General features: G+C 43.4%; 1 protein-coding gene across 1 annotated transcript in view; it reads right to left on the bottom strand.

Annotated features, from left to right (window-relative positions):
- Positions 1–283: 283 nt before the first annotated feature.
- Positions 284–13,358, bottom strand: part of SBSPON (somatomedin B and thrombospondin type 1 domain containing) — a 37,337-nt gene continuing 24,262 nt past the window's right edge. Inside the window, exons 4-5 of the mRNA XM_021089235.2 lie at positions 11,094–11,270; positions 284–2,818 (exon numbers count right to left, since the gene is read on the bottom strand). Coding sequence (XP_020944894.2) covers positions 2,701–2,818; positions 11,094–11,270 — 295 coding nt within the window. The 3' untranslated portion in view covers positions 284–2,700. The remainder of the gene's footprint in view (positions 2,819–11,093; positions 11,271–13,358) is intronic.

Here is a 13,358-nt window from a genome sequence, read left to right as displayed (position 1 = left end):
GGATATCTTCCAGTCAAAGAACTTTTAGGAGTTCCCGTCATGGCTCAGTGGTGAACAAATCTGACTAGCATCCTTGAGGACACAGGTTCGACCCCTGGCCTCGTTCAGTGGGTTAAGGATCCGGCGTGGCCATAAGCTGTGGTGTAGGTCACAGATATGGCTTGGGTCCTTTGTGGCTGTGGCTGTGGTGTAGGCTGGCAGCTGTAGCTCCGATTGGACCCGCAGCCTGGGAACCTCCATATGCCATGGATGCGCCTTAAAAAGCAAAGAAAAAAAAAAAAACTTTAAAAAATGTGAACAGAAAGTTTATTTACTGGTATAAAATTTTAAGTAACATTGAAAATTACCCGGGGAGGCCCAAAAGTTTTACATGTTAGAAATGGTCTTGAAATGTTAATACTGAACTTACAGTTGAAATTCCCAGCCCTGTTGAGACACAATTTTTTAATTATTAATTTCTGAAGAATTTATCACAAAACAATTCTGACAGTTAAATAAATACATAGTCAGAAATATTGCTACACTCAGTGTTAAATATTGGGGACTTTCTCATCCCTATTAAGCTTCACTATTGTCATTATATACTTATAAGTACCAAGAAATACGTGTGCTAGTAAATAATATTTTATACAAGTGAAACCAAAGAAGTTTCATATATAGGCATACCTCATTTTATTGTGCTTTGCAGATATTGCATTTTGTTCAAATGGAAGTTTTGAAGCATTTGCTCACTTTGTATCTCTGTGTCACATGTTGGTAATTCTCACAATATTTCAAACTTTTTCATTATTATTATTATACTTGTTAAGGTGATCTGGGAGCAGTGATCTCTGATGTTACTACTCATTAAAGGTTCAGAGGATGTTCAGCATCTTTCAACAATAAAGTATTTTAAAATTAAGGTATGGGGAGTTACCATTGCATCTCAGCAGATTAAGAACTTGACTAGTATCCATGAGGATACAGGTTCGATCCCTGGCCTCGCTCAATGGGTTAAGAATCAGGTGTTGCCATGAGCTGTGGTGTAGGTCACAGACGAGGCTCAGATCTTGTATTGCTGTGGCTCTGGTGTAGGCCAGCGGCTTCAGCTCCGATTAGACCCCTAGCCTGGGAGAGCTTCCATATGCCACAGGTGCCGCCCTAAAAAGAAAAAAATAAAATAAAACAAAGTATGTACATTTGTTTAGACATAATGCTGTTGCACACTTAATAGACTTCAGAATAGTATAAACATAACTTTTATATGCACTGGGAAACCAAAACTTTCTCTTTCTCGTGACTTGCTTTGCTGTGGTGGTTTGGAACCAAACCCAAATATCTCTAAGGTTCGCTTGTAGTTTAAATCTCAAGACTCAGTTCTCCAGAAAAATATCCTGAATTTAAAATTTGTCTCAGAACTGAAATGGGCTTCGCTTTTACAGCAGAATCTTTGGCATCGTCAGGCCCTGTGTCGAAGCTAAATCCTGGATGAGAAGCTAAGATTTGGCTCCAACTGTCAGCCCAGATCCTTCAATAAGGCACTTTGTTTCTCGTTCATTGATATTCCAATTATAAAGTAAAGAGACTAATACTTCTCTGTGTGTGTATGTGGTGGGTCGTCGGCAGGAATCCTAACACTCATAAAAAATCTACGCCTTAGATAATCTATACCTCTGCCTTCTACTCCAAACAAAAGAAAACATGTGCTATAGGAAATAAAACGTAGTACACTTACTTCAATTAAACTTGGGGTTGGACCCCAAGATTATTTTAGTCAACTTCAGGCTTTAAGCCTTGGAAATAATTTTAGACATTTATGATAGTAGAATGCTGATAATTAAGCGATTTCATTCACTGGTGCCAAAATTTCACTTCATGGAAATTATAACATTTAAAGGAACTTGTGGAGTTCCCACTGTGGCACAGTGGGTTAAGGATCCAGCGTTGCTGCAACTGTGGCATAGGTCAAAGCTCTGGCTTGGATTTGATCCCTGGCCCGGAAATTTCCACATGTTTCAGGGGCAGCCGAAAAAAGGAAAAAAAAAAAAAAAAGGAACTTGTACTGACCTACAATGAACATTGGATTGATTCTTTTCAATGCACCAAAGAAAATTTCTTCTATTTCGTAAAAAACATTTTTAGCAGAGCTGTTGGTTTCGCATTACAAAATTCTTACTAAACCTCAGACAGCTTATCCTGTTGAAAACTACTTGTGACAATTTGCTCGAAGTTATTATTTCAGAATTTAGGAAATAATAAATGGGAAACAAATGAAGACGAATGTACCTATATCTGTAGACGTTTTTTAAAGCAAGAAATTTTGAGGAGATTATGGAATAGAAAGAAAGTATGCGAGATGCAAAGTGTGGACACCCTTAAAGTAACAATTTACCAACACATAGACCACTAAAATGTAGTAATTTTAGCTCAGACAGATGTACTCTGTGTCTGGGCCACCTGTCGAATGAGAAGACTAGGTGACAAATCCAAGGACATAAAACCAGAGAAGACTTTTGGTGTGGGTCCTCAACTTAGTAAAAATAGAGAGGAAGGCACGAGGTTTCTTGAGAACTGGCCTCTAAGTGTCCTTTCTCTACTTCAGAGTGTGGCAATGACATATATTCAGGGAATTTGGCCAGAGTTTTGAAAGGATTATGCAGTGTTGGACATGACTTGCTACTCTTTAGCATGTTTACAAACACATTTTGAAATACTTATAATCTATATAAAAATAAAGCTGTGAACAGCTGGACAGGAGCACTGTTCCACTCGCCGCACTTTTTTCCAAGTTCCCTGACACCGAGGGTTGCCAATTGCCTGCCAGTGGAGAGTCTGGTTTCTGAAACGAGATTTTGAAGATGTGAGTTATGCTAAAGCAAACCAAAGATCATTCTAATTTAGAGTCCTAAATCAAGATTTGGTGTTCTTGTTGTTTTTGTCTGTCTGTCTTTCTTTCTTTCTTTCTTTCTTTCTTTCTTTCTTTCTTTCTTTCTTTCTTTCTTTCTTTCTTTCTTTCTTTCTCTTTCTTTCTTTCTTTCTCTTTCTTTCTTTCTTCCTTCCTTCCTTCCTTCCTTCCTTCCTTCCTTTCTTTCTTTATCTTTCTTTCTTTCTTTCTCCCTCTCTCTCTTTCTCCCTCTCTCTCTTTCTCTCTCTCTCTCTCTCTTTCTTTTTTTGTCTTTTTAGGGCCACAACAGCAGCATATGGAGGTTCCCAGGCCAGGAGTTGAATGGGAGATGTAGCTGCTGGCCTACATCACAGCCACAGCAATGCCAGATCCAAGCCACATCTGAGAACTACACCACAGCTCATGGCAACACTGGATCCTTAACCCGCTAAGCAAGGCCAGGGATAGAACCCTCAACCCCATGGTTCCTAGTCGGGTTCGTTTCCGCTGCGCCATGACGGGAACTCCTGTTATTGTTGGGTTTTTTTTTTTTTTGCCTTTTTTAGGGCCGCTCCCTCGGCATATGGAGGTTCCCAGGCTAGGGATTTAATCTGAGCTACAGCTGCCGGCCTACGCCAGAGCCACAGCAACGCAGGATCCGAGCCACGTCTGTGACGCACACCACAGCTCACGGCAACACTGGATCCTTAACCCATTGAGCAAGGCCAGGGATCAGAACCCGAAACCTCATGGTTCCTAGTCGGATTTGTTAACCACTGTGCCACGATGGGAACTCCATATTGTTGCTTTTAAAAGAATCATCACACCTGGAGTTTTAAAGTGCATTACAAATTGAGGAATTCCGTTGTGGCTCAGTGGTAACAAACCTGACTAGTATGCATGAGGACATGGGTTCAGTCCCTGGCTCTGCTCAGTGGGTTAAGGATCTAGCATTGCGGCAGGCTACCACATGGTGTAGGTCGAAGACGAAGCTCAGCTCCTACACTGCTGTGGCTGTGGTGTAGGCCAGCAGCTATAGCTCTGATTCGACCCCTAGCTCGAGAACTTCCATATGCCTCAGGTATAGCCCTAAAAAGACAACAACAACAACAACCAAAAAAAAAAAAGCATTACAATTTTAAATTAAAAAAAAAAAAAGAAAAAAAGATCACAAACTAAATGTCCCTTCTTTAGGTTCTATCAAAACAAGCTACTACCCAGACACCTATGATCAATTAATCTTTGACAAGGGAGGCAAGAACATAAAATGGGAAAAAGAAAGTCTATTCAGCAAGCATTGCTGGGAAACCTGGACAGCTGCATGCAAAGCAATGAAACTAGAACACACCCTCACACCATGCACAAAAATAAACTCAAAATGGCTGAAAGACTTAAATATACGACAGGACACCATCAAACTCCTAGAAGAAAACATAGGCAAAACACTCTCTGACATCAACATCATGAATATTTTCTCAGGTCAGTCTCCCAAAGCAACAGAAATAAGAGCAAAAATAAACCCATGGGACCTCATCAAACTGAAAAGCTTTTGCACAGCAAAGGAAACCAAAAAGAAAACAAAAAGACAACTTACAGAATGGGAGAAAATAGTTTCAAATGATGCAACTGACAAGGGCTTAATCTCTAGAATATATAAACAACTTACACAACCCAACAGCAAAAAAACCAATCAATCAATGGAAAAATGGGCAAAAGACCTGAATAGACATTTCTCCAAAGAAGATATACAGATGGCCAACAAACACATGAAAAAATGCTCAACATCGCTGATTATAAGAGAAATGCAAATCAAAACTACCATGAGATACCACCTCACACCAGTCAGAATGGCCATTATTCATAAGTCCACAAATAACAAGTGCTGGAGGGGCTGTGGAGAAAAGGGAACCCTCCTGCACTGCTGATGGGAATGTAAACTGGTACAGCCACTATGGAGAACAGTTTGGAGATACCTTAGAAATCTATACATAGAACTTCCATATGACCCCGCAATCCCACTCTTGGGCATCTATCCGGACAAAACTCTACTTAAAAGAGACACGTGCACCCGCATGTTCATTGCAGCACTATTCACAATAGCCAGGACATGGAAACAACCCAAATGTCCATCGACAGATGATTGGATTCGGAAGATGTGGTATATATATACACAATGGAATACTACTCAGCCATAAAAAAGAATGACATAATGCCATTTGCAGCAACATGGATGGAACTAGAGAATCTCATCCTGAGTGAAATGAGCCAGAAAGACAAAGACAAATACCATATGATATCACTTATAACTGGAATCTAATATCCAGCACAAATGAACATCTCCTCAGAAAAGAAAATCATGGACTTGGAGAAGAGACTTGTGGCTGCCTGATGGGAGGGGGAGGGAGTGGGAGGGATCGGGAGCTTGGGCTTATCAGACACAACTTAGAATAGATTTACAAGGAGATCCTGCTGAATAGCATTGAGAACTTTGTCTAGATACTCATGTTGCAACAGAAGAAAGGGTGGGGGGAAAACTGTAATTGTAATGTATACATGTAAGGATAACCTGACCCCCTTGCTGTATGTACAGTGGGAAAATAAAACAAAAAACAAAAAACAAAAAACAAAAACAAGCTACTAATTAGTCCCTGTTTGACTACACCCTGTTGAGATTATAGTTTCATGTTACTGTGTTTGTGTCTCTCACTTGCTCTAAGTATATTTTGTGTATATATAGTATGTTTTGTGTATATTTAAATTATTATTTCTTTTAAGGCTGCAGCTGTGGCATATGGAAGTTCCCAGGCCAGGGGTCGAATCAGAGCTGCAGATGCCGGCCTCCGCCACAGCCACAGCCATGCCAGATCCAAGCCACATCTACAACTTACACTGCAGCTTGTGGCAATACTGGATCCTTAACCCACTGAGCGAGGTCTGGATCAAACCCGCATCCTCATGGACACTGCACAGACACAGTGTGGGGTTCTTAACCCCCTGAGCCACAATGAGAACTCCTGTGTATTTTTAAATTAGAGGAGTCTGTACAGCATAGTAACCCAGTTACAGAAACACACAAACACACACATATATATACACACGCACACACACATATTCTTTTTTTCCTTTTTTGCTTTTTAGGGCTGCACTAGCGGCATATGGAGGTTCCCAAGCTAGGGGTCTTTTTGTCTTTTTTGTTGTTGTTGTTGTTGTTGTTGTTGTTGCCATTTCTTGCGCCGCTCCCGCGGCACATGGAGGTTCCCAGGCTAGGGGTCAAATCGGAGCCGCAGCCACCGGCCTACGCCAGAGCCACAGCAACGCGGGATCCGAGCCGCATCTGCAACCTACACCACAGCTCACGGCAACGCCGGATCGTTAACCCACTGAGCAAGGGCAGGGACCGAACCCGCAACCTCATGGTTCCTAGTCGGATTCGTTAACCACTGCGCCACGACGGGAACTCCCCAAGCTAGGGGTCAAATCAGAATTGTAGCCGCTGGCCTCCACAACAGCCACAGCAATGCCGGATCCTTAACCCACTGAGCAAGGCCAGGGTTCGAACCTGGGTCCTCATGGATACAAGTCAGATTCACTTCCACTGAGCCACGATGGGAATTCCACACATTTTTTTTCTTGTGCTATCTTCCATCCTGGTCTATCCCAAGAGGCTGGCTATAGTTCCCTGTGCTGTACAGTAAGACCTCAGGCACAACATTGTAAATCAACTATACTTTAATACAAATAAATGAATAAATAAATAATATTGACGTAAAAAATAAAGGAGCCTGAACCAAATGATCTTCTGTATTCCTGTCCAACTCTTGGATTCTATGGTGAAAAATGGGAGCAGTGAAAAGAAATGAGAGCCAGATTATTAAAATGATTATTTTTAAAGTCACTGGAACCTCAGCCAGGATCGAAGGTGCTTTATGAGTACAAATTAAATTATAATATTCATTTACAGTCAAAATATGGATGAAGTATTCGGGAAAGTATTAGGTCTAAATATTAGGTTTCTATTTCATTAGAATTCTTTACCCATTTACTGTTCGTATGATGTACTCGATACAGAGGCACAAGCGACTAATAAACATAAATTCAAGTTATTAAATATTAAAATATACGATGGGACTAATGATTAACTGGAAAGGCCCATAGTTTTCTTTCTAATCTGCATTTTATCAGTCCCATCTGACATTCTCTTTTTTTTTTTTTTTTTTTTTGGTCTTTTTCTAGGGCCACACCCGGGGCATATGGAGGTTCCCAGGCTAGGGGTCTAAACAGAGCTACAGCTGCTGGCCTGCACCACAGCCACAGCATCCCCAGATCTAAGCCACATCTGCAACCTACACCACAGCTCATGGTAAGGCCGGATTCTTAACCCACTGAGCGAGGCCAGGGGTCGAACCCACAACCTCATGGTTCCTAGTCAGATTCGTTAACCACTGAGCCACGACAGGAACTCCCCATCTGACATTCTTAAAACCACAATCCATTGTCCATTGTGAAGTCTAACCTGGTTTTAGAGATGAGTAGTGTTATCTGATTTAACTGACAGATAATAGATAAGTACAAGACTGCAGTGGGTTGGTTGGCTGGTTTGTTTGGCCATGCTCGGGCATTCAGAAGTTCCCCAGGCCAGGGACTGAATTCATGCCACAGCAGTAACCACAGCCACAGGAGTGACAATGCTGGATCCTTAACCTGCTGAGCCACTGGAGAACTCCCTGGGATGGGTTTTTAATGTGGTAAAATATTTTCAAGAGTAAATTCTTTGGGACAATCTACAGACTTCTGTAGCTTTATGTGAAACTATGACTTTCAAGAAATATATTTTTGGAGTTCCCGTCGTGGCGCAGTGGTTAACAAATCTGACTAGGAACCATGAGGTTGCAGGTTCAGTCCCTGGCCTTGGTCAGTGGGTTAAGGATCCGGCATTGCCATGAGCTGTGGTGTAGGTTGCAGACACGGCTCAGATCCCGCATTGCCGTGGCTCTGGTGTAGACCATTGGATGCAGCTCCAATTCGATCCCCATATGCCTGAGAACCTCCATATGCCGTGGGAGCGGCACTAGAAAAGGCAAAAAGCCAAAAAAAAAAAAAAAAAAAAAAAAAAAGAAAAAAAAGAAAGAAAGAAATATATTTTCACCATTCCAATGACCAAAATATATTTCTCATGTATGGTGGGTCTCTGTCCGAAGGTCCTGGCTCACAGCTCCCAAAGCCCTTGGAATTTCCTAAATGTTGAGAGTGATGAAGGTGGTTTTGTTAGGTGAATGAGGTGATTCTTTTGGAAGCACCTAAAGTTGGGAGCTGGTTGTCAGGAGAACTAACCAGGTGATTAGAGGGTGGGAACTTTCAGCCCCACCCCACCCCCAACCTCCAGGGAGGGGAGAAGGGCTAGAGGTTGACTCAGTGGCCAGTGGCCAATGATTTAGCCAATGATACCGATATAATGAAATCTCCATAAAAGCCCCAGGGACAGGGTTCAGAGAGCTTCTAGGTTGGTGAGCACGTGGAGATGTGGGGAGAAGGCCGCCCATCCCACACGCCTTGCCCTCCGCTTCTCTTCCCTCTGGCTCTTCCTGCGTTCGATCCTCTTACCATAAACTGGTGATCTAGGAAGTGTGTCTCTGAGTTCTGGGAGCTGCACTTGCAAATTAATCCAACCTGAGGAGGAGGTCCTGGCAACCTCCGGCTTATAGCCAGTTGGTCAGAAGCACAGGAAAACAGCCTTGGCTTGAGATTGGCATTTGCAGGCCTCACCTCTTACCTGTAAGAGCTCTGATGCTGTCTCTAGGTGGACAGTGTCATAACTGAGTTGAGTCGTTGGATCCCCGGCCAGGGGCCTATGAATTGCTTGGGGTTGTGTGAGAGAAACCTACCCCGTCCCCCACACGGGAAACTGGGTGCTCAGAACATCAGAAGAGTTTATGATCCTGCAAAGCTGGGCCCACCGCTACCATCTCAAGTCATGATTTTATGATCAATCCATGAAGCAGTGGTTCTGAATTTTTGCTGTGGTATGAGTCATCTTGGCAAGGGTTCAGCAAACTGTGACCCACGGGCCTGTTCCAGCCCACTCCTTTGTGCAGTCTATGAGTTAAGAATAATTTTGGGAGTTCCCTTCGTGGCTCAGTGGTTAACAAACCCCACTAGTATCCATGAGGGTGTGGGTTCGATCCCTGGCCTCTCTCAGTGGATTAAAGATCCAGCGTTGCTGTGAGCTGTGGGGTAGGTCGCAGACTTGGGCTCGAATCCCCTCTTGTTGTGGCTGTGGTGTAGGCTGGTGGCTGTAGCTCTGGTTCGACCCCTAGCCTAGGAACTTCCCATATGCAACAGGTGTGGCCCTAAAAAGCAAAAACAAACAAACAAACAAAACCCTTTACATATGATTGGGCAATTCTACTCCTGGGTAGATAGCCAACGAAAATGGAAACAGTAATTCAAAACAATACATGCACTTCAGTGCTCATAGAAGCATTATTTACAATGACCAAGATATGGAAGCAACCTAAGTTTCTATCAACAGATGAATAAAGAAGATGTGGTATATATACATATATACACATACGTACGTACACACACCATGGAATACTCAGCCATTAAAAAAAAAAATGAAATTCTGTTATTTGCAGCAACATGGATAGACCTGGAGGGTATTATGTTTAGCGAAATAAGTCAGAGAAAGACAAATACTGTGTATATTATCACTTACATGTGGAACCAAAAAATAAAAAAATAAAACAAACGAGTGATTATAACAAAAAAGAAACAGACATACAGAAATAGAGAACAGACTAGTGGTTATCAGTGGGGAGAGGGACAGTGGGGGCCAGGGAGGCAAGATAAGGGTCGGGGACTAAGAGGTACCAACTACACATATAAAATAAATAAGCTATGGGAGTTCCCGTTGTGGCTCAACCATAATGAACCCAATGAGTATCCATGAGGACGAAGGTTCGATCCCTGGCCTTGCTGAGTGGGTTAAGGATCCAGGATTGCCGTGAGCTGCAGGGTAGGTCACAGATGCAGCTTGGATCTAGCATTGCTGTGGCAGTGGCGTAGGCCGGTAGCTGCAGCTCCCATTTGGCCCCCAGCCTGGGAACTTCCATATGTCGTGGGTATGGCCCTAAAAAGGCAAAAAAATAAAATAAAATAAAATAACAATAATAATAATAATTAAAATAAAATAAAATAAGCTACAAGGATATATTATACAGCACAGGGAATATAGCTAATATTTTCTAATAACGATAGAGTACACCTGAAATTAATATAATATTGTAAGTCAACTATACCTCAATAAAAAATAACAGTAATAAAAAGAATGATTTTTATGTTTTTAAAGAATTAAGTTAACCCACTCTGGTGCAGTTGGTTAAAAATCTGACTGCAGCAGCTCTAGTTGCTGCAGAAGCGTGGGTTCAATCCCCACCCTGGTGCAGTGGGTTAAAGGATCCAGCATGCTATTGCCGAAGGTGCAGCTCAGATTCAGTCCCTGACCTTGGACCTTCCATATGCTGTAGGTACGGCCATAAAAACAAACAAAAAACTATAGGTAAAGAGCTGAAAGTAAATCAAAAGAAAAATATTTTGCGATAAATGAAAATTATAGAAATTCAAATTTGAGTGTCCATTACAATACTATTACAACAAAGACAAGCTCAGCTGTTCACACAGTGTCTATGGCTGCTTTTGTGCCAGTCTTTGGTGGTTGCTTGGGGGCTTGGTCTGAACCCCAATATCCAAATTCAGCCACTCCTCTCTGGGACAGAGTCCCAAAGTGTGAACTGGACTCTGGGCTTGGACCTGCCAGGCGGAAGGCTTTCCTCACTTTTTGGGTCTCTGGGGGCACGGCTTGTTCTGCTACGTACTGTCCACTGTTCAGACAGGGAGGGGACAGATCTCCTCGAATGAGACCAAGAGAAGCCTTCCAGGGAGTTCCCATTGGGGCTCAGCGGGTTAAGAACCCGACATAGTGCCCGAGAGGACACAGGTTTGATCCCTGGCCTCGATCAGTGGGTTAAGTATATGGTGTTGTCACAAGCTGCAACGTAGGTTGCAGATACGGTTCGGATCTGGCATTGCTGTGGCTGTGGTGTAGGCTGGCAGCTGCAACTCCAGTACACCCCTAGCCTGGAAACTTCCATATGCTGCAGGTGCATCCCTATAAAGACAAAAAAAGAGAGAGAGAGAGAGAGAAATCCTCCAGCCAGTTTCCCTTCCTTACCCATCAGAGTCCAGGCCGTCTCCAGAGCAACGGAGGCTCACAGCGTTCATGGCTGGAGGCTGACAGCCCACACACACCGTGTAGCCCTCTCGGAGGTACTGCATCCACCGTGTCAGGGGGCGGTTTTCCAGGGCGCAGTGATGCGTCAAGGACTCTGTCTTGAACTCCATACAGTATCTAGAGCAAAAGCAGGAGCAGTTTCACATGCTCTGATTAGACGGGGCTCAATGCTGTAGACAGTCTGAGGAAGCCTGGGATCCCCAAGGGCATTTCACAACCTGGACAAGGTAGAGCAGTGTGTCTTCGCAGGTCACAAAATGCCTTTGTCAAATTTCTCATTCACGGAACTCTGATGTCTGACTCATTCTTTCCTTCCTTCCTTCCTTCTATCTTTCTTTTTTTGTCTTTTTAGGGCTGCACCCGCAGCATGCAGGATTCTCAGGCTAGGGGTCAAATCGAAGTGCAGCTGCCAGCCTACACCACAGCTACAGCAATGCAGGATCCAAGCTGAGTCTGCGACCTTCACCACAGCTCACAGCAACGCCACATCCTTAACTCACTTAGCGAGGCCAGGGATTGAACTCGCATCCTCATGGATACTGGTCGGGCCCATGACTGCTGAACCACAATGGCAACTCTCTTTTTGCTGTTTTCCAATCCACGATTAAATTTTCTGGTCAGCATGAATTGGCAGAAATTTGTCTTGTAGATTGTCCAGTCTGACCACCGATGAATGTCTAAAAGCACATATCAGGGAGTTCCCTGGTGGTCTGTATAGTGGTTGGGATTTGGCACTTTCACCCCAGAGGCCCAGTTCAACTCCAGTCTGGGAACCGAGATCCCATATCGAGTGCTACAGGCTGCAGCCAGAGCGGGGGTTGGGTGGGGAAGCATATTTCAATAGGAAAATTGCCCTCAGTGATGAATTATAGAAATTGAACCAAAACTTCCTTGATCCAGAGGACATATGAGTTCCAGGAGGACTAGTCCTTGGCACCCAGGTGAGCACCTGTGTTTTTCTGCCCCACGAACATTCCCAGGGCTCTCCTATACCCCCCACCGAGCTCCCCTGTGTGATCTGGGGTCAGGAGATGAGTTTTGCCTTGAAGTCAAGCATCAGAGTTATACTGGGCATTACAGGTAGAAGGACATGGGAAAATGAGTTTTCCTGTAACAGGCTAGTGTCACCTTACACTGAACTGTGAAAACTAAACACTCTATTATGTGACCAGACTCAAGCCCCTGGGGGCACAGCCAGACATTGATGATTTTTTTTTTTTTTTTTTTTTGTCTCTTTAAGGCCACACCCCCAGCATATGGACGTTCCCAGGCTAGGGGTCAAATTGGAGCTGCAGCTGCCAACATATGCCACAGTCACAGCAATGCCAGATCTGAACCACTTCTACAATCTACACTGAAGCTTGCAGCAACACTGGATCCTTAACCCACTCAGCAAGGCCAGGGATCAAACCTGAGTCCTCATGGATACTAGTCAGGTTTGTAACCAGCTGAGCCACAACAGGAACTTCCGGTGAATAGTTTAGACTTACATAATTCTTCAGAGCAATGAAACATAGTCAAACCCCTGAAGGTGGCATTTTTGGTTCTAACTATGCTAAAATGGGCTAGTTAGCCATAGAGCTATGAGCTGTAATAGGTTAGATGGAAAGTATTTGGAGAGTCTATTCCAAAGAAAATCTTTAATGATGACTTGTATCACCTATTAAGTAAGATCTTTAAGGATGGCAGGTATCACTTATTAGGTACCTTACGGCATTAAGGTAGGAAATTCTGGGATGTGGCTTCAGTCAACTTCAGACAGCTTAACCCAGACATTTTTTTAAGAATATTTTCTCGGAATTCCCATCACGGCTTAGCAGTAATGAATCTGAATAGTATCCTTGAGGACACGGATTCAATCCCTGGCCTCGCTCAGTGGGTTAAGGATCCAGCATTGCTATGAGCTGTGGTGTAGGTTGCAGGTGTGGCTTGGATCCCACATTGCTGTGGCTGTGGCTGTGGCCAGCAGCTGTAGCTCCCATTCAACCCCTAGCCTGGAATTTCCAAATGCTGCGGGTGCAGCCCTAAAAAGACCAAAAAAAAAAAAAAACTATTTTCTCATTAAATTCTTGCAGCAGTTCCATGTGGTAGGAATTATTATTCTCATTTTCAAGAAGAAAAAACCGAGGTGCAGGAGGTGCCATGTGGAGATTTGAACAGGAAGCCATCTGGTGTCTGATAGCAGAAGAGTGAATTTCTATGGAG

The sequence above is a fragment of the Sus scrofa genome, chromosome 4 (assembly GCF_054392235.1).
Source record: "Sus scrofa isolate SSC_HxYL_T2T_F1_AM1 chromosome 4, Sscrofa_HxYL_maternal_Yorkshire_Landrace_v2.0, whole genome shotgun sequence".
In the NCBI taxonomy this organism is placed as follows: domain Eukaryota; kingdom Metazoa; phylum Chordata; class Mammalia; order Artiodactyla; family Suidae; genus Sus; species Sus scrofa.
Note: the sequence above shows the minus strand (reverse complement) of the source record. Positions and strands in the feature narration are given on the sequence as shown.